Source organism: Rhea americana, unplaced genomic scaffold (genome assembly GCF_003343005.1).
Source record: "Rhea americana isolate MKP2758 unplaced genomic scaffold, rheAme1 scaffold_42, whole genome shotgun sequence".
NCBI lineage: Eukaryota > Metazoa > Chordata > Aves > Rheiformes > Rheidae > Rhea > Rhea americana.
Genome location: NW_028186557.1, coordinates 3,036,671 through 3,061,166, shown reverse-complemented (window position 1 = coordinate 3,061,166; position 24,496 = coordinate 3,036,671). Strand labels below are relative to the sequence as shown.

Sequence of the window (24,496 nt, the reverse complement as noted above, 5' to 3'; positions counted from 1 at the left end):
ACTTCCAATACTGAGGCTATTTGAAAACTTTCAATACACAAGTTCCTTGGCTGATTCTCTCCAGGTCTTTGCCATTCTTGCAGTTGGAAAGTTTTTAGTAGGGGTGTTGTTTAGTTTWGTTATTTTGTGGGAGGGTTCTCCCCCCCCCCCCATCTGATTTAAACCTCCCTGCCTCAGGGTAAGCCTCTTGCTACTTTTCTTCTATGTTGATACAGAGAATTTAATCCCTCCCCCCCCCGCAACCAGTGATCTTTTTTGAAGATGGTTATAATTTCTGTTCTTGTTTTTTGTCTTCAGTAAACTGAATCAACTAGTTCTTGGAGAAAGGAATGAAAAGAACTGTGATCATTTGCTCTGTCTTCCTTTGATTCTCTCCATCCACCTTTCCTGAAAGCTGGTAACAAGAGAGCACAGATCTGATTGGCACCAGATGGAACAACAGAATTAGTTATGTGCTCAATCCATGTTTGCGCATAAGACTGTAGCATTAGGAAGTTTCTAATGCATTGTAAAATCCAGTCCCCTACTACTGCAGGTAACACGTCCTATAGCCCCTTGTTTAATCATCTCTTGATGTTCACATGTTCCATTATGTTTAAGGGTTTTGTAATAGTATGACTGTGCTTCATGTTCTGCTTATGATCTTCTATAATCCTGGTCTGATTCTTTTTTGACAGAATGACTAGTTAACAGCATAYTGGTCTATAAGAGAAATTTATGCCTCTGGATTGCTTGTAAGTGCATTATTTTGCATGTGTGCTTTTTGCACTGTCCTGTTTATTTTGGAGTGTTTCCTCAATTTGTCAGCAATTTAGTGCATCTTCAAGCCTGGTGTTGTCTATAGCGCTCATAAGCATAACGTATGCAATTATACAGAATACTGACGAGAACTAGTATCTCACGCTGAGCTTACACAGCCACCAAGCCGTTTTCCTATGTAACCACTAAGAAGTGCTCTGAATTTTCTGAACAGTTGTGCAATAACTTTACTGTCATTTTTAACAATGYCTGCTTGCTTTACAGATCTTGATGTTCATCACATAGAGGTGTGTGTAAGACACCTTCATTGTGGCTTTGAAGAAAGAGCCTTTATTCAGTGAGGTCAGTCTGAAAATATTTTCAAACAAATACACAGTGTTACCACTGATCTGAACGGGATTTATTTTTTCACAGCCTTTCCGGGGGGGGGGGGGGGGGGGGGGGGGAGTGTCTGCCCTGTTCATGCCACCACAAAGTAACAGAACTGAGTTGAAATGGAACAAAGTGTTAGGGAAGTGGGGCTTCCAAATGGAAAATGCTTTGGCCTATTTGGAAAGGTTGCTACTTTTTGCCTTTCCTTTGAACATGACTCTCTGAAATCAGTAACCTTGTGTTCACTCACTTCCTCTCTACCGSGTTCCTTTCGTCTCTACTTTCTCTTTTTATTTCTTCTGCTGGTGGCAAAAGCTGTAGTCCGTGAAGGTGGATCTGTATTTATTTGTCTAGCCACAGCTGCCCTTAGTTACCAAAAGCAAGAGAAGGAAACTTCTCTTAGAACACAAAGACTTGTGTTGTGAAAAAGCAGAGAAAGCTGGATATAAACCAGAGAGCAAGCCTTCTGCTCTGTACATCACCATCAAATTTCCGTGGATTAGAGGATGGAACCTAAAGCATTCTATGAACACTATTTGCATGTGTTGTATTAAATAGTTGCTTTTTGCCATGCCGACTTACTGCACTGTCTTAACCCGTTTCGCAGACCCCCAGCTCAGGCAGTGGTGTGTTAGTGAGTGGCGTGAMCCTGCATTCTTCCAGAACAGTGGAAAACACAGGTGTTTCAATCAGTCATTTTTTTCTAGACAGTAGTTTACATTTTTGTTAAATGTCATGTGAAAATGTCATTCCTGGCTTATTCACTGCTAGATAGGGACCAGCATGGATGAAAAGTTTCAGTAGTATATAATTTTTTAATCTCAATGATATAAAAATATGTATTTTTTTAAACTATAAAGTATGTGGCCTGAGCTACATCCTGTTATGGCTGAGGACTCAGTCGACAGCAAAGAGATTTTCAAGCTTTTAGATACAGCGGAGCTACTGCAAAGGTACCTCGCAGSCGAAGGATGAAGTAGGTGGCACTGGGATGATAAAGGCTGAACAGTACAGTCCTCAGTCCCTCAACACTTGCTTTCCATCACTGGGAACAACAGTAATGTCAATATTTGCTTCTGCTCCCTATGGAAGTACCAGTTTCTGCCAGTTAAGTACTTTGTGCTTAAGTCACCGACAGTGTGAGGTCTCCCCTTATTCAGCACACTTGAACGGTTGTCTTGGCTTTAAGCAGTCTGCTGTTTAATGGATTTTTCACTAGTTCCATGCCCCCTCTGCAGCCACAGGCTGCTGTAGTACAGGAGCTCTTTCCCTTGCTTCTCTTCTGAGGATATGCTATAGATGAAATGCATATCAGGTTTACTGCGAGGCTGAGTATTACCTAGTACAGGGGTTGCAATTACACCGTGACTTGAAAGAGAAGCGCTGGTCACAAGGGAACTCCCAGATCTTCCCTCCCCTTTCCCCTTCTCCCCACACTCCTCCCCCCTGTCCCTACTCCTCTAAACACTGTCCAATTCTGAAGACCTTGCACAACATGAAGACAGCTTAGGTCTGTGGACTCTGGAGTGCTGTCAGGAGACAAAGATTAAGTGTTTCTGAATGTTGTGAACAAAAGTTCAGAGGTTTAACCTCATACACATGTTTAAGATCATTTTGCTCTCAGACCATCTATACACCAACCAAAGATGACAGTCTCTTTTTCCCCTAAAGGAACACTCCACATCCTTACCTTTATATTACAAGCTTTCTCTGACTTGCAGTGCTTTTTTTTGCTTGAGGTTCATTAGGAAAGAAAGTGAGGGAAATAAGATCCTGCAGGTATATAATTTGTAGCCTGTTCATCAGATAGTTGGTAATGTCAGAGTAGCAGAAAAGCAAAATAAGACTGCCTGTTCCTCTCAMTTTTTGTAAGCTTAAAAATCCACTTTTGGGGAATCTGCAAGGACATAAAACAGGTATGTTTAGAAACAGACTTTTATTCAGAAACAGAGTTTTATTCAGTTTTATTAAGTGTGTGCGCACAGCRTGATATATTTGTCAAGTTACATGATGACAAGGTACAACGGATTTTAAAAAAGCAAAGTTCTTGCTTGCAGTCACGCAGTTCTAAAAAAGTTACTCTCAGCAAGAGCACCAGGATAGCAGGATTTTGTACAGGTTTGTTCTTACTTCTTCTTTCTTGAGTAAGAGACATCAGCATCCTGGAATGGGAATACATAAAGTTATTTTCCTCCATGTTTTCTACTGTATTTAGTTTTAAGACCTTTACCCACAGTGTTRTTTTGCCTGAAATTGCTTGTGACAGTGGGCAGTTGCAGTGTGAATTTAGGAAGCTTTAGGTTGCATGGGTCACACTAATTTTTCCATTTCCTGCTTTTGGAGCACTTAAATATGGTTTTTGTACCAAATTCAGCAAAAACAGAGTCAGTAAGAAAAACACCATCTATGAAGCAGCAGTGCTAGAATGGAACACTGCTCTGCACATCTGTCTTCTGAGAAGTGAATGACAGCAAAGAGATGTGACAGATAGTAGTACCGATTAATGTACTTCTGGGAAGCACTCAAATTACATGCCTGATACTAAAACTAGACACAAGCTAGGCGAGATTGTCAACAGTTTTAATTTCAGCTTGCATTAAGTAATTTACACTAGTGACCTATAGCTCAAGCTCTGAGCCACTGCTGAGCCCAGAACTTGCAGGCRGCGTGATGAAGATCACAGACAAGACATCTGGCATTACAAGAGACACTGACTTCACTGTTCTGCGATGTGACCGTGCTGCAGTAATTCTAGACTACCAGGCACACAGCTACGGGGTCCAGCCTGGCACCCGCTGCTAGGGAAGTGAGGAGGAGGAAAAGAAACAGAGCCAAGCTACAATCCCAGCGTTCCCGTGGCTAAAGAATCTGTCAGCAGAGCTTAAAAACAAAGAAAAAAAGGCACGAGGAGGGGCGTAAACTTACCACACCACTCTTAAAGTTCTGAATTCTTTTCTTGCCCATCTTGTTCATCAGCCACCAAGCCCAAGTGGGTGCATACTGCCACAGGTAGCAAACTGCCAGATAGGGCTGGTCGCTGATCCAAGCCTCCTTCAGGTCATTGGCTGCGCTAACCAGGGTGAGCCGCACGCAGCGATCCGTTGGCATCTTGTGGGATTGATCACCACTGTTCTCTATCGACTGAAGGGGGGAGAGAACGGAGGGATTAAAACTGGTTTTGTGAGCGAAGGAGGGAGATAAAGGGTTAGGCTCCATGTAACAGACACATTCTTCCCAATTTCTCCACTGTGCAAAAGTAGAATTACCCAGGTAATACAGCAGAGACCGTGGCTAGGAAGCCTCTCCCTCACTATGCTAATGTGCCGTGGATTTTGGTGCAGGAACACCTACCTTCCTTTAGCATTCATCCTTAARTAAAGCATCCTTTACATTAAGGCATCCTTGACTGATGGCTCAAAGAAGGTGAAACCTCCATCTCCAAAATCTGTCCCACAGCAGCATGGCCTATAGTTTGGAACCCTTTATCGGCCAAGTTAGCCGTTCGGCAACTGAGGGCCCTGAAAGAGGAGCCTTTCCTGTCCCCAGCCATCTACCTGGTTCTGGGACAGGTCACTCTGTAACCCAGTCAGGAGAAGACGCCTCCTGTTAACTTAAAATCCTGCTAGCCCTGCTGTAGGGGAGTAATCTCAGAGGAGGAGAGAGCAACAGACCTCTTCAATGSCAAAAATGTCTCATCTCACGTGTTGCTTAGTGAATGTAAGCCACAGCCCTGTGAATTTATATATATTTCATTCTAGCAGCAGCAGACTGCTATGTCACTCTATTCTATTTCCTGGAGCAAAAGGAATTCTGGGCTGGATTTTATCTTCCAGGTCTTTTGCCATGCAGCAATCTGAGGAATTTGTTTTGCAAGACTTTCCGATTGCTCAGAAAGAACATCTTTTATTTCATGCAAGTATGTAGCTTTGCAAACCAAAAATCCTTTCAGAGTTTGAAAAAAGAGGGGATCCTGCCCCTACACACACTTGTGTATTATCCTCAGCTTTAAATGCATAGAACTTATGACATACTACTAAAATGTRTCCTAGTAATTTTTCTAGCTATTTTGTTAGTCATTATTAAAAACAATTGTGCATTTGGAAGGTTTTGCTTTTTCTCCTCAAACAACYGCCAAGAGGAAACACAGTACGTGCCTTGGATCAGCTGACTGTCGTGGCTTTGCCAACGATTGCACCACAGTCAACTGAACAGGGGATGTTTGCAGACAAAGCAAACAAAAAGCGACCTATGCAGAAACTACAGTATTTTGCACTGCAGAACTTGTGTCCAGCAATTCCTGGCCTTTCCCCTAGTGCTGCAGCAGGGCAGCTGCACAGTAAATTCTGCTATACAGGGATTATATATGGTGGAAGGGAGAAGGCGTAACAGCTCTCTAACGTTACTTTCATTTGATATGAAATTGATATGTTAAAGAATGATATGTCTATGCGTCGTTCTTTCTTACAGAGTAAGTTCTGTGCTAGAGTGCTTCTCAATAAGAAAATGGACTTGATGTTTGCTAAAAGGAGAAAACCCCCACAAAAAGATCATCGTGCCTGCAGCAAAAGCTGGATTTATCACAGTAAAATTTTAGGGGGGGGAAACGCTGCTCCTTACCTTTGCCAGATCCTCTGTAAAGACATTTTGTATAATCTTAGACTGGACAGGTCCTGGGCAGATGTTTATAACACTTATCTCAGGATAGTCAGTGAGCTCAGTCCGAAGAGAATTAAAAAAACCCTAGAAGAAAGAAACTTTATAATGTGATCTTCCTTTGCCACATTTCCATATGAAATAAGCCTTAATTAACACCACATTTTTAATTCTAAATCTATGCTGYAAACATACTCCACTAAATGCAATTCCTACCATTTTGTTTGACTTTTCATATTCAATGGCTAATTTAAAATTTTAGCTGCACTTATAAACATTGATAATGTGAGATTATATATAAATCACGAAGCAATCTACCCTTGGCCTCTCAAATACACAAAAATGTCTCTAAACCACAGATTCTGSTGTCCCTGTATATGGACAAGTCCCACCGACAGAGCATTGGGGGGGGGGGGCGCCACCAGCCCGTACACGCAGCTTTAGCACCCRCTGAAGTTCAGAGTGGCCACAAATGGTTCAGCATCTCTGAAAATCATCTCCACACTGTTTTGGTGGTGGAAGTGCTGCCAAACTAAGAACTGCAGTATCGGTGAAACCTTTTCTTTGCAGGTAGATTGCTCTTTGTGGTGAGATTAAAGCTTTCAGAYTGTTTCTACAGAGTAAAAGGCACTGGTCCTTACAGAAAAGGAGAGGAAAAATTTGTCAGCGTTGTCAAGTCAAAGGTGTACCCTGGTATTTTAGGAGGTTCAGTTCCATACCACTGAATTTGCCACAGATTTTGAAAACTCTGACCACATAAACTGTATTTCAACTCAGGGATACACTACTAATGTATGTAAGTTAAGCTTTAATTACGAAAGCTGCAAATATTTGTCTTTACGTTAACAAGCTTTCTTAACCTCTGTAACATTTAACATTTAGGCAGATGGGGAACACAACAGATTCAGGAACAGGCTCTTTCTATGAAAGCTGCTGCTGAGGCATTACAGAGCTATGATTTTGCAAACAAAATATTGTGTCTTATCTTTGATCTTGGTAACGCAGTTCCCTGTATTTATTCCACCATGTAATTTTGTGTCATAGCAGAGACAGAGCACAGGCTGATGAACTTCTCCCACTTCAGTATGACTCTACCATTTGGTAACTGCTTTCAAAAGGCTTCATAAAGGAAACTAAAGAGTCCGATAACTTCGCTAGTTAGTCCAGGATGCACCTGATTAGAAGTACATCGTAAGAGGTATGCGTTAAATGGCTATTTGCCTTGAATTTGAGATAAATGCACGTTCTCAGCACTACCTGAAACGCTGTTCTACTCTGAAATGTGAAAGAGAAACTCTGGCTCCAAGCTGCCATTCAAGTATTCAGAGTTTTACTGGCTCATGAGCGTGTCCATCCTCTTCCCTGCTGTTGGCACACACTCCCAGCTGGTGGGAGGAAAGGGCTGGCTCTCACCGAGCTCTTCACTGAACCGCAGCACAGCGCTAAATCCAGTCAGATATGCTCCTGCCACTATACAGACGAAGCGAACTGGGGCGATCTGCTACAGAGCAAAGAGTTGCACACGCCTGTGACCAAGAGCAGACTGCAGGATCCAAGTTCCCAGTTTCTGGTGACTGACTCCAGCTCTGAGATTGCATCGGGGCTTTGCAGCTACGCTCTGTGTAAGCCTTCACCYGGGCCTGGAACACGTCGCAGAGTTTGTGTTGTCAGTCCAGCTGACAACATCTCGTTTCACACAGGGCAAGTAAAAAGCCACTTGGYCCAAAGGGAAAGATGGCAGTACATGTCAGACTGGTGAGACGGGCCACTTGGGTGAAGGAAAAACATCGTATCGCTCCTTTCTCAAGCCAGTGCTTTTTATCTTAGTATTTACTGTATCAAGGATTGGAAGCCCAGTCTCCTAGAAATAAATACTCCCTAAGCAGCAGACTGCCTAAGGGAGAAAACAGATTTGCAATCATCAGTTATTCCATCAAGTGAACTGTTCATACAGGCCTAATCAAGAGCTTTCCCAGCCCATATTCCCTTATCATTCTCTGGTGATTTGGAGGATGGTGAGGAAGAGAACTGACTCCCAATCTGCCTKAAGGGGACAACCTCTGCATGTATTTCTAGGAGTCAGGGAGGCTGCAGAGGACGTAACTAGAAATACTGTGCTAGAAAGGAAGAGGAGCCAGCAACATTGCTCCGTCACTTGTGATGAAGCACCTACACCAGCTCAAACGCTGGCAGACATTCAGGGATCCACACTCCACCTAAAACCAGCACTTCCCTGCAGTCCTCGCTCTGGCACTTAAAGGCAGAGCAGGGCAGGCAGTGCTGCAGGCAACTTCGGACARCTTCCTGCAGAGGGCACTCGCCGTGGCGAACTCAAGTCTCAGACTGCTGCCTCCCTTCAAGTATTACAGTAAGAGCCTTGGTATTTAGCACAGGACTGCAGACTTGAGCAAGCTGCGATACCTGAAAGCTCAGGAATGGTCCAGTAAGCTCACGTTCTCTTCAGAGATCCTGTCTACAAGGTAGCCAAGCACAGGGCTGTTGAAGCTTGTGTCAGAGTACAGCTTGAGTATCACAGCGATAAAGTTTTTACTAAAGTCACTGCTGTTTTATTAGAGTTGCACAATCTGTAATACGACATGTATTTAGCCAGAGATTCTGGCACTCTCCTGTTCCCAAGCTGTGACTATTCTGCCATCCCCCTTCATTTGAAGGGCTTGGTGTGGCCATCCTTACACCATGGAAGAGGTTGTGATACAGCCTCCTTCTCCCTCCCACCCTTCATCAGGGACGCAGGATAGTCAGGATACTCCCTATGCTGCAATCATGACTGATGCACATTTGATAGGGTCTCCTGAGGCCCAATATCTGACATACTCTGTCCCCTCTGGAGGCAATATCTACATTATATAGAGGCTCCGTAATTCCAGCACTCATCTTTGATATCTGAAGATGGATGGTACGAAATTCTTCTACTCCCTCCCAGAAAAGTCTTATAATTTCTAAGGCAGAAAAAAGTGCTCTTTTTCTTCACATTTAGGTTAGGAACAGATCCAGATTTGGGAGTAGTAAAGGGACTTCAGGGCAAGGGAAGAATCAGGATTTCCAGCCAGCTCAGATGGAAGCCAGCTGTAGCCTAAGGAGCTGGATGAATGTCTGTGGAACAGGAACTGCCTTAGTCATCTCTGAGCCTCTTCAGTTTAGTGACCAAATCCTAGTAGATGCTGAAGACAAGGTGGAGCTGACTTCTACCAAGACAGAAACATCAGAAATCCTCCCGATAATCAGGGACTTAAAGACACTAGCAGTTACTGTCCAGGGCAACCAATGTGCCTGTTAGACCAAGTCCTGATTAGGGAGCTTTTTGAAGCTCATCGTTTCCTAAATACTCAACACGCCACCAATTACATGAACTGGTAACTAGATGAACAGCGTATGATCTCTGCAAGTGTCACTGCGCTAGGAGAGAAACATCAGACTCAGATTTTTGTGGACTTCCATTATGCTCTTACAGCCCTTCCAGACCTGAAGTAAAGGGCAAGTCCATCAGTAAAATGTTGTTGCAAAAAATTCCAGTTTGGACAAATCAATATGTGCTTATTTCAAGAATATTAATTTGTAACAGAACCACTTCCTTCCTTCCTCCTCCCCTACTGCTGTTTAAAAGAAAAAAGTAGAATGAGGGGACTCTTTCAAAACATGGCATTTTTAAGATTACAGTGTTAATTGCCACAACTGCAGCAGATTCCAAGGTATGAACTAAAAAAACAAAAAACTCTTAAATGAATTCATATCATATAGACACATATTTAATAACTGATGGCCAAAATGCAACATTCGATTCAAAAAGCTCCTATCATGCAGGTTTACGCACACAGGGAAGACCACAGCAGAAGGATCCGTACGCTCGGTCCTCTCTCCTCCAGCCTCTCTCCAGTCACCTGTTCTTGGCCACTGTCAGAGACAGACTGCTGGGCTACCTAGGAATACTGCCATTCCTGCACGCTTCCTTTACCTGAAGGTACCGGGAAGCTAGAGATTTCAGTACCTTCTTACAGTTTTGAGGGGTTTCATGTCCATATCTAGCCACAGCTCTAGACTGACCTTTTCAAAAGACTCTCAGAGAGAGTCTGGTTTAGAAATCTGTTTTGCAAGTCACATGTTTTAACACTTGAAATTAGTATTTGCAGAATCAGGTCACTAACTGTGAAAGAAACAAGGTTTGGAGTCTGGCCTTGTTATTCCATAYGTAAAATATAACTGAGTTGCTTATATTTTTTAGCTTATTCCTGCATAATACAGAAATTCTAGTAAYCTATTTCTTTTAAACTTCTTCTTCTACATTCTCAATCTTAATACGCACAAATTCTTCCAGAGAATTTATACACCAACATGTGAATTCCTTATGTTCTACGATTAACCATGCTTAGACCAATTACACCACACCTAAAAGGCAGTTCAACTGAAAGAATACTTAATAAATAGAGGAATACAAATGGAATCCATGCTGCTGCTTCGTGCTTTTCTAATTTAAATCCTAGACCTAAATCAAAGGCTGGCCTCTAATGGGCAATTCAGTCACGTCCATCTAAAGGACCAGTAACACATCTCTCCCCATTGCTAACAGAAAGTTTTTAGCAGAGACCTATCGCTGTCTTCTACACCCTTATTCTTTCAAACATTTAGGCTTTGCTGCCTAGGCTGCAAAATGGCTCTGCAGTACCAACCACTTGTTACTACTGTTGTTGGTTAAACTGTCAAGGAGATAATAATTCAATAAATTAAGCAAAGTTATTTATTCTGTTTATGTCATTAAATCCAGCAGCGAGTAAGAAGGTGTCATTTTTTTWAAAAAAAAATCACTGAGCACAGCTACATTTTAGCTTACTGAAATCAAAACATAGTCAATGTGGAATTCAAACAGTGGTAAAAAAGACAAATATGTCTAAATAAATCTACTACTTAAATAATTCTGCAATGATACAGGCATTTTTTTTCCCCTACGATGCTCTTCTGAGCTCTTCTTTCACATTTTTTCCTACATGAGTGAAACTGTTTAAAAYAGTTTTAAGCAGTATTCAAAATTATACAGACTGTAACAGGTCCTCTTTCATAAAACAATGAGCTGCCAGTTCTTCAAACCACCATAAAATTCAGAACACCTGGGAAGATTCTTTCAGATTTTCCTAGTCTAGATTAGGAATGCTCATTTCTCTTTGATAAATCTGCTTTCTCACTCACTGTTCTCACCTTAGTCTCCTAGGAATTTCCTGTAGTCTGAAATTCTCACTAGCAATTATTCCTCCCTACCTGGATTAGAATGACACCATTAGGGCTTTCATGTGCACCAGAATAATCCTCTGATTTAAATACTTCTTAATCTTAATCTGAAGGCCAGAGGCGAAGTGATCTTGTTTCACATTGCGAGTTTCATTATATACTGATTAGGCCTGGTTAAGAYTGCATTTCGGTCAGTGCAATAAACCTACCTGGAACTACACTGGAATCTCAGTGCAGGATTCAAGCAGTGTTTCTTACAATTCCTGGTTCTTGTTATGTTTTCCCACAAGTTATAATCACAGTCACTCGTGAAGTGCAGCGGAGTTCTTTGCAAGCAAGTCATAATCCCCACTTAGTCTGCCMGAACTCATGGAAATCTGAACTCCCCAGAAAAAGGGCAGAGGGRGAGGAGGGCAGGAGTCGCAGGCATGATCTGCCCTCTTCTCCCACCACGCTCCACTTCACGCGAGTGGGACTCCTCCCAGCTCAGCACCATCTGAATATCTGCACACAGTGYACGCGATGAGAAGCGGCAGAAGGGAAACTAAGCTTTGGGCAAGTGCTGGAGGTAGGTCAGGAGTGCACGAGCCACGTGGCAAACCACTTCCTCTGTGCTACATTCAGCTCAGAAAAACTGCTATAAGCTTCTGTGTGCTCTCTCCACCTTTCATATCAAACACTGTTCAGTTCAAGTGGCTTGATTCATTTATTATGGAATAAGAGTTTTGACATAATTGACAGATCAACATCATATTTTTGGCTTATTTGTGTATTATACAATTATTCTTACTCTAAAATGTAAGAAGTTGCCCATTTACCAGAAGATAAAGCATTATAAATGTACAGTAGATTTAAGAACAACCTATTTATATGTAACACAAGTTTTATTCAATGGGATTTTATCTGTATAAATGCTGTTTTTCTAAAGGCTTTAAAAACACTATTGCTTTGAAAACACTATTTTCTACTTTTTCTTTCTGCTTTCTGATAGGAGCATCATGCCAGGGACATAGAGCTCTCCGGTTCATATAATCCAGTCTAGTTCCTTTAGGCTCAAGTTTTGTTTTGAAAAGAAAAAATTAGTGAGGAATTTCTAGTGCTACTGATAGCTGAGGAAAGGCCTGAAGTCCAACTCAAGGAAAAATTTAGAGGCTACAAAATTAGAAGGCAGATGAAAAAAAAAGAAATCTACCCTCCTCTAATTCTTTCAGTCAGAATCACTATGTTTCAGAGCAAAATAATTCTAAAGGTCTTTCAGAATCTAAGTTATATTTATTCTGCACAGRGAATGACAGTCTCACCTGAAACTGCACAGAGTCCACCGCAAGGAACATTTGATACAGCCCTAAAACAAGGCTGGTTTATAACATAACAGGGTATAATTAATTTCCAGAAATGTAACTTACCTGCAGAGCATGCTTGCTGGCACAGTACCCAGAGGCAAGAGGAGCTCCCATGATACCCATGACACTGCTCATTGTTACAATCTTCCCTTTTTTCCTTTGGATCATGTGATTCAGGACATATTTTGTTAAAGAGATTGTACCTAGGTAGTTAAGTTCCATTATGGCACTGAAAACATCCAGGTTTGTATCCACAAACAGAGAGCGCTGGGAACGTCCACCATTGTTGATCAAAATATCAATCTCAGGAAAGATACAGTGATAAATTAATAAAACACATTTCCTTTAATACCTGCACTTCATCAGGCAATCGTTAACAGGCTATTCTCCTCCCTCTAGTACTGTCTCTGCCATAAAAGAAGGAACTGCTGAGATGTTTTGATAGCTACTCTCCCAGAATACTTCTCCTTTGAGCTAAGGSTAGCTAACTTTGAGCTGAGTCAACAAGAGAGAAATGTAATCCATTGAGCCAAACAAAGGTGAAGTCCTAGTAGAGGAACACTGGTGCCCAGAAGCTGTTTTCCATCTGACAATTTTTAACTATACTACATTGTAGCAAGCACTGTTTGATGTCCAGSTCCTGCAAGGTGGCCTCTCTAAATAGATTTTGTGCAAATATGGGATTCAACTGCAGTAACAGAAGAAACAAATCTGGTGCTAATAACTTCACTATGAAATCAGAGTATCAGTGGACTAAAGGCCCAGCTCAAAGCTTCACACACTGTACTTACATTAGTTAGATCTGACTGCTGTTGTCTCAGCTCTCTGCTCTGGACTACCCATCTGGAATACTACGCACCAAGGAAGGGAAACAGTTGTGCCTGACAGCCAGTTTTGTCCCATATGGCTCTAATCCCAAATTACATGGCTTTCATGCAGAATTTTAAGTCCAAAATACACACTTGAAGATTGCTGCAGCTGGGCCAGAAATCTAGTGACTTCAAACAAGTGATTTTTTAGTTCTTGGTAATGGCCAAGGATTACTCATTCATTGCTGCTTCTATGCAAAACTTGCTGAAGCCCAGAAGCAAACAGAAGACATGAGAATTGAGGTCCTTTCTGGCATATTTAATTCTGAAACTTGAGTAAGATGTAGAAACTGCTGAATTTACTGTTTGGCAGAACAAAAGCAAAAGAAGAATATATGCAGAGATAGGTCATATGGAAGGAAGAGAAGTTCAGCCTCAGAAGTGCACCTTACCTTGCCAAAATGCTTAAGAACACTGTTAGTTGCAGCTTCATGAGAGCGTCTATCAGTCAAGTCAAGACGCAGAACAAGGATATCTTTTTCACTCAAGTTGCTGATCTCTAAAAACCGTGGGAACCAACAAAATCACCAATGTAAAAATAGTAAGAAATTTAATGTGCTTTTAAACCCCAAATTTTYGCTAAGAAAAAGACACTGAACTATCTTCCTACTTAATAATATAAAATATTTGGGTTTGTTTTCATTGTGATCCCTACACAGAATCAATTTTTAATCTGTTCCTACTAAAGCTCCTCTTTTCCCATCCTTATGTTTTCTTTTTWAAAAAAATGACTTTAATAAATGAAAAGGGGTTGTGTACCATAATACAAAAATTCCATTATCCAAGTAAATTGCAATGGTTAGGAATAACATGCAACAGGATTATTTGATACCAAAATCTTTCATCAAGCCATTCAGAAGCAGTGTATTGGCAGCCTTGGCATTTTGTTTGTAGGTAARCTGTTCAACCATGGTTATTCCTGACAAAAGGAGAAGTACTGTTCATCCCCCAAGAAAGATACACATGAGAAGTTGGATTACTACACWGAATGGAAGTGGCTTTGTTTAATTCAAAGCTTCTAACTTATCCATCCCCTGAAATAGAAGTCATCTGTCATCAAAGTCAAGCCATCACGCTAAGTGTTTCCACCACTGTCTCTTTGAAAGAACTGACCTTTTCCATTGAAGGTATTTCTTGAACACTGATTAGCTACTCTGAGGCTTTGCAGCAGATAATTCACAAAAACAAAATTCTTAATGTTAATCTTTTTTTTTATTTTCCTAGCTGGATATAGCATGATTTCTAAATTACTTCTTCCCCAGTGTTATTTCTGAGCCTAATTGACTCATAGCCACAATTAAGTATACTTGCTCCCCTTCAACTAGCCGTGCGCTTTAGACAAAGAGCCTAAAGCTCTGATTCTTTAATTACCATGTCTGCATATACAGGTAAGGTTGAACTTTGTCTTCACCATRATGTACAAATAGGCAGGTTGTTTAAATCCATAAATCTTCTTTGTTCAAAGGTCACTAGTACTTATGCAACTGGATATATTAAACCCATTTGTTTGGTTTAAAGCTACCACTCTTTCCATTTACAGCTCTTCCCCCACCCTTCCAGATATGCATTTCCCCCACTCCATTTCTTCCATTGTAGACAGCAGTAAAAACCATGTAGGTTATACTACTTTCTCAGGGACACTTGCATCTCAGACTGCCTCAAAGTAAGTTTGCACAGGTGAAGCCCGCTGGGACTTTTTAGGCAGATGCCCAGAACTGTGCACAGTATTCAAGGTGTACGCACGTCCTGAAGTCTCCTTCAGTAGGAGATTTACACCACATGGCTTCTGACCAGGATCAAACTGCCCAGCAACCAAGCATCAGCTCTTGCGACTGACATTTTTCTTACCAACCTATGATGGGCTGYTACATCCCTTTTGACAATTCATTAAGTTCTAGTTACTTTTCACCTAACAAGAAGCTATGCTCACCCAAAGCCAACTTGCTGCCTTTTGACAGACAGCTGTGTAAGAAATGCTGACTTAAAATCTTTTGCTGCGTGATTGTTGCATAGCTCCTTCTCCTAGAATCCCCTGGAGGATTTCAGATCAACATCTCTTTTCAATATATGTTATTCTGAGAACAGCTAGACAGTTTAGCCACAGAAACTCTTTTCTCATAACACAATGAACAGTATTATTCAGATTAGACCCTTTATTTTCCAGCTCTTCAGCATTTCCTCTTCTATTTTTCATTTCTCTCTTGTGTAATACCCTTTCCCAAAGCATGAAACTTCAGAGGCTGAACTACATGACCTCCTGAGGTGCCTTCCAACCTCAATTACTGTATGATTCCATGATGTATATATATTGCCTGTCATTCATTTGGCAAAGTGCCTATTCATATATAAACTATATTTGAGCTTGGTCAAACCAATGAATTATCCCATCTAGCCTTTTTCTTTTAAAAGCTATTAAGACATAACTCTCTAACATTAYTGGTTAAATTCAACTCATGTTGCAAAGAGTGTTGGGGGAAATACAGAAGCTACTTAAAAAAAAAAATCAGCTAAGAGAAGGTTATACAAGTTGTTTTCTTTCCTTCCTACAGAAGTGCAATGAAGTACGTTGAACTGGCACATATGACTCATCAGGTATTATCATTGCTCTTTTACAGTGCTTTGCTTCTCTCTCTCCTTCAGCATTTTAGTAGTGTAGAAAAATCGCATAAATGTGTAACATAAGGTGATGTCTCAATTTTCAACAAGATAAGTGCGCTTTGTTCTCATGTTARTATGTAAATTACCTAGCTAAGTTGCTAGTTAAGTTTAGAGCAGCTACAGCAGGCATGTTAAAACCTGTCAGGTCCAATTATGCCATCTCTAATTCAGCCAAACTCATGTTCGTGTCAGGCGCTGCAATTCAGTAATTTTAATCCAGCATATCCTAATCAAACTTTACGGATTATTCTTGAACTCAAATGCAGAAAGAAAACATACAGTAGGTGGAAACAGGGACAAGCCACCCAGGAGACACACAGAAGCACTGCCCAAACGTGCAAGGATAGAATTAGGTAGGTTAAAGCTCAGATGATATTGGAATTGGTGAGGAACATAAAGGGCCACAAGAAGGGCTTCTATAGAAACAGCAGCAGCAAAAGGAAAACAAAATATAGAGTGAGCCCACTGCTATATAGGGATGGTGCTGGAAGATGGCCTTGGTCTTTATTAGCAATATCGACCTTCAAGTTGCCCACGTTCCTGACGCTAGTCTCTTGGGGAAAGAAATACTACCAGTGTTAGAGGAAGATCAAGTTACGGACAAACTGGACATATACAGGGGGCCAGATTCCAAAATGCATCCAAGAGTTTTAAGGGAGCTGGAGTCACTGCAAGGCCAGTCACTTTTGAAAGGTCATGTGTAAGAGGTCCCCAGCAACTGCAAGAAGGCAAATGTCACTCAGCCTAACCTTGATCCTTGGGAAAATTACATGGCAAATCCTCCTGAAAGCCATTTCCAGGCATATGAGGGACAAGAAGGTGACTTAACAGCCAGCGTGGATTTACCAAGGGCAAATCCTGCCAGACCAACCTAAATGCCTTTGTGATGAGATGACTGGTTCTACAGACAAGGTGAGAGCTGTAGATGTTGTTTATCTTGACTGCATGGATTTCTGTTGTATTCCATAGCATCCTTATAGCTACATTGGGGAAATACGGTCTAGATGAGTGAATAAATGTGTGKGAAAAACTGGCTGGATCACTGGGTCCAATTCAAAGGTGTCCCTTCAAGGTCAAAATCTTTTAATATCTTTATTCATGACCCAGCTGACGGGATGAAAGGCACTCTCAGCAAGTTTTCAAATGACACCAAGTGCAAAGGAGCCATGATATGCTGTAGGATAGGACTGCCATTCAGAGACATCTTGATGAGTTGCAAGAACATACTGACAAACCTAAAAGCTCAAAGTCAAACGCAAAATTCTGTACTTCTGATATCAGCTGGTAGTACTGCATAGTGTCATTCTTTCAGAACAGCTAGGCATCAGCTCTGCAAAAGAGATCTGAGGTCCTGCTGGAAGGACAACAAGAAGCTGAACAGAAGTCAGTAGTGAGCTATTGCTTATAAAGGCTACTGGCCTGCATTAGCAAGAGCACAGCCAGCAGACTGAGAAAAGCGATTGTTCAGGTGTCTCTACATGGCACTCCAAGGCTGCAGCTAGAGTACTGCATCAAATTTCCAGCCCTCTGGTACCAGGCAGATACTGACAAACTGGAGAGACCAGTGCAAGACTACCAAGATGGTTAGGGGCTAGAATACATGATGAACAATGAAAAGCCTGGAAAGCTGAGCTCATACAGCCTTGAAAAGAGAAGGATAAGAGGGGAAGTAGAACTAATTGGTGTCTTCCACTAGTTAAAGGCTAGCTATGGAAAAAAAATGAAGCTATTTTTCTCTGAAGTTCACAGCAAAGTGACAAGGGACTCAAATTGCAGCATGGGAAATTCCAAATGTGATGTATTTTTTCCCTTATATCTAATGCAGGTGATTAAACATTAAAACAGGTATCTAAAGAGGCAGTTCAATMTCCATCCTCAGAGATAYTCAAAACTTACCTGGACAAGGCCCTGAGCAACCTGAGCTAACTCTGAGGTAACCCTGCTGTAATAATCTCATCCCAGGAGCTTTAGAAGCAAATGCATACTAAACTGCGCTCTCAGTAGGACAAAAAATAAAGTGTGATTTTACAGAGCTAGACTGACTTGTGTCAGCTAAAGATGTAGAATCACAGCAGCACTGGCTAGGTCATACATATATCCAAACAAAAGAAAACTGTGTTACTGAAGAACTTCCAATATTCCTACTAATCTGACCAATAAGTAAAAAAGGTCAGAGCATACCTTTGCAAAAAACTCTGCTTCATAAGACTTTAAAGCTAATATATTAACACAGACGAAACATTCTTTTTTTTTGGGGGGGGGAGGCTAATTCAAATTGACAAAAGCAGAAATTATCTTAGGCAAATTCATACTCTTGCTTCATATCAGTTGAGATAATCCTTCTGAATATTCTTTAGTACACTGCACTCAAACATTAGCCGAGAATGGACATCCAGGATTATGACTCCTGCCATATTTGGTCTTATCAAAGTTTTGTAAYGACAAACTGCCACAGATGCAAGTGTAGTTGCATGTATTCACTGACTACTAAACATTGCATCATATGGCCTTGGAATTTTGTCATGATTACCATTTAACCATGTTATCAATTTAAGTCCCTCTATTTCCTTTGGAAAATACGTATTTAAGCTTTTTTGAAGCATAAGAAAATGGGAATAGGGAATTGTGTATTTTTTAAAACTTTGTCAGATTTTTCAAATACTCTGCTATACTTTTTATGTTTCTAAAAATATTTAGGTACTAATCCAGACAAAATTTCAATATTCACAAACTTCCATTACACATAACCTTTGGACATCCCGTTGCCATTACTATGAATGCATTGTTACTGTGGTAGTTTTAAGTACTCAGCTATGGAGGGTAAGTAGTCTGAAAGAAATCTAATGATAATCATGCTCAAATCAGTTCTATGTAATAACAAGAAAACTGGCTAGCCCTCTCCCTGTTAAGCAGGAAAATGGGGGGAGAAGGTGGAATGACAGGAGGAAAGGAAGAGAGAGAAACAGGAARAACAGTCAGATTCCAGATTCAGCAGGTATATGAAAGATAGCTGGAATAGTTAAATATCCTGCTTCATATTCATTCCTCTGGATCTGTAGGAGATCACCTCCTTCATAATTGATCAGAAGGACTTTTTCTGAACATTTCTATTCATTCCTTTTCCAAAAGGAGAGTTCTTGGCAGCTGGTCAGACTGTCATATGCACAAATCTGAAGGAAGATTCTTTTCCTCAGTAGCATGCAGCTACATGGTTTGTTTCTAAACAAGATGTTACCCCTCAGATTTGTTTCCTCTCTTTCTCACTGTATTTGTTCCTTTTTAAATCTAGTGACTTTTGAGACCACTTGCATTTGTATGATGAGATTTTTAGATAACACTGGTATGTTAAGGAACTCGTAGTGCCAGTCTTCACAAAGGCTTCTTGCTCCAGAGAAGAAACTACCTGTTTCAAAGCTACAGTGAAGCTACATAAAGTTTACTTTTATCAAGAAATTTATTACTGTGATATGTGGATTAGTATTCCTCTGGCAATTCTAACACAGCCAGAGCGTGATTGCTTGCACGAAGTAGTAACTTATACTTACCAAGGCATTTCTTTTTCACTCTTTCCAGCTCATCCTCTCTCCTTGCTGAGATGGCAAGCAAAGCTCCTATCTTTGCTAGCTGGTAAGCCAATTCCTCTCCAATTCCACTTGAAGCTCCTGTCACCCAGACAACCTTGCCAGGCAGTTCATTTTCTGTCAAAGGAATCAAGACGAGAGTTCACACATTGCCAATGCCAGGACAAACATCACCATTAAGCCATTGCAGGTGTACAGCTTGGTATTATTTGTAACAAATACACTCAACTTTTTCACTACAAAATCTTAATTTCTTCATTTTCAGTCACATGCAATTGTGAAATTGTCCAGTGCTGCTCTGTCGCCACTTGAACTTTGGTCCAAAACTAACCTGAATAAACACTCATTATCTCTACTGATGGAAGAAGTTTGATTGCATTTCTGCAAGCCATCCACACACATCATTTTCACTGACCTCAAAGAGAGCTTCGGAGAAAAAGAGAGAACTCAGAAACAACAAAAAACAGCTACTATACACACAGTCCAAACAAAAGCCTAAGCAAACGTTTCCCAATACGTGTTCTAACCCCCAAAATGTTGCTAAGTAATTGCGGACTTAAGAAAATTCTCTGAACAAAGGAAGCTAATCAGAACAAACTGAATGGGTGTTCATCCACTTTGTTTTGAACCCAATGCAAGTTAAATCCTGCATTGTTCAGAGCAAAATATACAGAGCTCCCAGTGTGTAAGCCCAAAGGTGGATCTGCTATATGCCTATACCACCTGCCTAGATATGCTGTTATAACCTCTAGTAAATATATGTTATCTTATTCCTTCTACTCCTTTGTTTATATGCCTGTTCCCTCTTGTCTGCAGTCGTTTTCCCCTCCCCATGACACACCCGAGCACTGGGAAAAGGTTTCACTTTTCCAAAGTATATTCAAAACCATCGAATAAAAGGTTACAATCACTCACTCTAGAATATAGTTTAAGGATGCATGATTACTAACAACAGAGCACTTTCAGCAGAATATATCATTCACTGTGCTCAACAGAGCACAGAATATATCATTCACTAACACTCACATGTGTTCTCCATGATAAGTCTTAGTGAAAGTCTGATTAAAGTACTCAAAACACTGCTGAGAAGAGCTTACCAAGTTTGCTTATCAAGTTGGCACAGATGAGGATTCTAACAATTTCTAGCCACACAGGAGAACTGTCTTGTTATAACTCAAGCAGCAGAGAAATTCAGTTCCTCAGACTTAAAGCCAGTCTACTCTGAAAAAGGCTGTAATAGCTTTTTTTTTCCCTCCAACTCACTGAATCTCACCTGTTCATTTAGTTCAGTAAACATGCTTTTTCACTAAAGCCAGTGAGTATAACTACTTGCTTAAGCTGAATTTGTAGGACTGGCAGTCAATGTGATTTTTCCTTTATAAGCTATGTTTTAGCCAAAGAGAAACCCCTCCTAAAGCTAAGAAAAAAAAATCATAAAAAGCCCCCTTCCAAAAGAGAAGTACATTTTAAAATTTATGTGGGAGATAGAAAAAAAAAAAAAACAGTGTTACTGAAGCAGTAGGAACAACTATTTTATTAATAGTTACATTAAAGGCAGCTATCATTAAAGAATATTCATCCTCAATCAAAGATCATGGGGGTTCATCCCTCAGATAATTTTTTTTTTTTTGGGGGGGAGTGGGGTGGTGGGGGCAGAAAACCTGTGTGTACCAACACTACAAGAACAGAAGAACACTGTCCTCCCTTTCATCCCTGCTTACCATACTCATCTCTTCCTACTGAGAATAATTTCACTTCCTCCCACCACCTCCTTTCAAATTCGCCTTGGACTAGTTCACTGCAGTTATTCAGGATCTTGTTCTGTGGACAGAACAATAAACTGAGATAAGGAAAGTTTTCCATCAATTCCTCAGTGCTGACAGTTGCCAAACACTGAGCTACCGGTAGTTAAAAGCCTAGCTCAAATACTGTTGTGGAACATGTCTCAAACTAGCTTGTTCTAGAATAAATGTTCTGTTGCTACTGGAAATAACATGGCATGGTTAATTGTTAATGTAAAAAATGAAAGTGGAAAACATTACTGCTAACCATTAACTTTTGCATTACAAGGCATAACAAATGAAAGGCCAAACAGATTACTAGTGCAAGTAATCCAAGAAACGTTTCTGTAGTTCAGCATTGTTTAAGGTTTTTCTCTATGACTTTATAGCCCTTATAGCACAAGACGGCTATTTCATTAATGAAAAAAAGAAAGTTTAAGGTGGGGAAGTTTAGAACAGAGCATCCACCTCGCCCCCAAAGAATCATGCCATTGCTCCCAGTTTAAAGACAAAGCCTTCACATATGTACCTTAGTAAAAACATCCTCCTTAGTTCTTACTACCACCCTGCCTGAAGGGCGCACCATTCAGAGCTGCTGATCAGCAGAAGTGAAACAGTACGTAATAAAAGTCACCTAGCACCCTGTAACCGTCGTCCCATAACTATACAAGTGTTTAGAACATGGGAAAACAGTTCAGCATCTGCCAGGGACAAAATCCACAACCTTCACTATAGGTGTGAACCACTGAAATGGAACCAGTCTTACCTGTATTATGGCTATTAAGCCATAATTCCTAAATATTAGGGCCATTCTCTGTAAGTATAGTTTACAGAACAACAGAAGGAAACACCTGAGATGAGAATGTTTTCTGATAATAAGTTTCTCTGCAAAACCTTCAACAGAAATCCATGCTAAGGTTGTAGAAGCTATTGCACAGCAAAAGTGATCAATGTCAGCTTTAAATAAAGATCAAGTTTTTCTCCATGTGATCTGTGTTACTTACCTGCAGATATCTGCAGGTACACTACATTATATGCACTGCCAATATGGGAAGGAGAAAGAGAAGAAGGGGAACACATTCAAAGAAACACCTTTTTTAGCATTTGTCTCTTCTGTTTTCCTAACAGTTACAATCAGTACCAAGGCTCCTCTGTCTCATGTATGTGGTAGAACTATCAGCAAAATGCCACTTAAACGCTACTGCCTGAGCTAATTACTGCTTCAGTTAGTTACAAGCGTTGAGGTTGGGGGGCTGGTAGCCAGAAAACTGCTCACCCTTCTCAAAGAAGCCTATGTTGAYAAAATTCTGGCCCGCTCTGCATCACATGTTGAAACAGTTGTATCAGAAAACAACTACATCACTGTATGCAGGAATTTTTAGAGACTAGTTAAAAGGTCTCCAGGCTTCCAATAAGGCTGAAAGTTGCATTCAAATAAAGTTATGTCTGAGAGGTCCTAAAACGCATTGTGCTGCACACAGGGCAAAACTTAAATTCTGGTTGTATTGATGCTCTCTTCTCCATTTCAGACTAGCACTTCTGCAGCAGGCTTCTGCGAGAGCAAAGCACAGGCATCTCAGGAAGTTTGGGCCGTACTCCTAAACTCAGCTCCTCAGGARAATAATTGCCACCTTCTCCCATTTCTTCTGTCTGGTGTAAAGATCCCCTCGACCCTGGATGGTTGTCCTAGCTCCTCGGCYAACCCCAGAAACCCAGCCCAGGATTCCCGCTTCGAACGGCCTCCTTGCCAAACTGTTTGCAGAACTTGTCCCGCTCTTCCAGTGATCTCTCCCCAATTACAGCCTTCGTYTGCACGACCATTCCCCGCACTGAATCCTAGCCTCAAACCCAATCCCTAACTCCTCTGCATCCCTCAGACACACCTTCGGTCACGGCAGTCCTACGTCCCCACCAGCCCAACGCCCAGTTTTCCTCACGCTCAGGCTTGTAGCATCCCCTCATCCCACTTATTTTGCAGCAGGCTACTTCGCCCCCCAGCCCGGCCGGCGTGAGGGGAGGACGGCACCCGGTCGCCGGCGGCACGGGCTGCCTGCTTTCGGCACGGACGCCCGCGCGGCTCACGGCGGCCCCGCGCTGCACGTGCCGGGCGAGCGCCGCTCCAGGGCGGCATCCGCGCAGAAGCTCACGGCCCTTTGGAGCCAAAGGCTCTACTAAGCAAGTAAAAACTACCACTCTTAAAGCTCTTCGTTCGCCTGGAAGAGAGCAGAGTCACAGCCAAATTAAAGGTCAGCGCGTGCCAGAGCTGAAAGTCCCTGCCTGAAGCAGTTTTACTGAATCTTTGTAGCTATACGCATCCAAAACAACGTATCACCRAAAAAAAGCCCAGACAGCRGTTCTGCRTGGTGCTGCTCCCATGCCTTTTGGRAAACAATTCTCGGAAGCCAAAACCCACTTAACTCAAACGTTAATATTCACATCTACTGTCATAAACACTTTCAGCGCTGCTGTGAAACAGAGATCTGCTGGAAGCTGTAAGAACAAGCTCAACTGAAGTTAAACAGACCATGAAGCCTCTTTCTTCCCCCAGAAAAGCTATGAACGGGGCCAACCAGTGCAGCCCACTGTCCGTCTGCCTCCGAAGGAGGCGGCTGCCCCATGGCCCYGGCGGGACATCGCCGGCGCCCCGGCGGCTTCGCCTCGGCGTGCTCGCGGAGGAGACGCGCGGGAAGCGGCCCAGGGCGACGCCGGCACGCCAGAAGCGGGCAGCGCCGCCGAGAGCCGCTTCCCAAAGGGGCGAGAGGCAGCGGCAACGACCCCCCGCCGCCGCGGCACCCTCCTTCGGCACCGGCACCCTCCTTCGGCACCGGCACCCTCCTTCGGCACCGGCACCCTCCGGCGCTTCGCTCGCTTCGTCACCGCCTTCGCCAGGCGCCCGGGGCTGGCGGCCGCCGCTCGGCCCCAACGCGTCGTTCAACAGGCGCCGTCGCGGCCACGCTGAGCGACACGTGAAGGCGGGAAAAATCAGGAAATCGTGTTTTCTGTGCACGTGCAAGCTTTTGTTTATTTTTTTTTTTTAATAATTGTTCCTCAGACGGCGGTTCCTCCCGGGCAGCGCCTCGCTCCCCCCCCACACACACCTTCCGCCCCTTCCCCGCAGCCACGGCGAGGCTCACAGGAGCCACCGCGCCGGCTTTACCTGGCTTCTTGCCCCGCCACTCGGCCCAGAGCACCGTGAGGTCGCCGTCGGCCCGCAGCCACCGCGCCAGCAGCGCCGCCAGCGC

The 24,496-nt window shown here is 42.2% G+C and overlaps 1 protein-coding gene and 1 long non-coding RNA gene across 2 annotated transcripts in view; both read right to left on the bottom strand.

Annotated features, from left to right (window-relative positions):
* Positions 1 to 3,050: 3,050 nt before the first annotated feature.
* The window catches only part of DHRS7 (dehydrogenase/reductase 7), a 32,669-nt gene continuing 11,223 nt past the window's right edge, over positions 3,051 to 24,496 (bottom strand). The window contains exons 3-9 of the mRNA XM_085314970.1: positions 24,412 to 24,495; positions 19,438 to 19,590; positions 13,627 to 13,733; positions 12,429 to 12,668; positions 5,749 to 5,871; positions 4,057 to 4,272; positions 3,051 to 3,293 (exon numbers count right to left, since the gene is read on the bottom strand). Of these exons, the coding sequence (XP_085171096.1) occupies positions 3,258 to 3,293; positions 4,057 to 4,272; positions 5,749 to 5,871; positions 12,429 to 12,668; positions 13,627 to 13,733; positions 19,438 to 19,590; positions 24,412 to 24,495 (959 nt within the window). The 3' untranslated portion in view covers positions 3,051 to 3,257. The remainder of the gene's footprint in view (positions 3,294 to 4,056; positions 4,273 to 5,748; positions 5,872 to 12,428; positions 12,669 to 13,626; positions 13,734 to 19,437; positions 19,591 to 24,411; position 24,496) is intronic.
* LOC146590153 (uncharacterized) lies at positions 6,576 to 12,418 on the bottom strand. Its single transcript, XR_014897060.1, has 2 exons — positions 7,042 to 12,418; positions 6,576 to 6,958 (listed from the first exon to the last, which is right to left on the bottom strand). It is a non-coding gene; the product is annotated as an uncharacterized LOC146590153 (long non-coding RNA).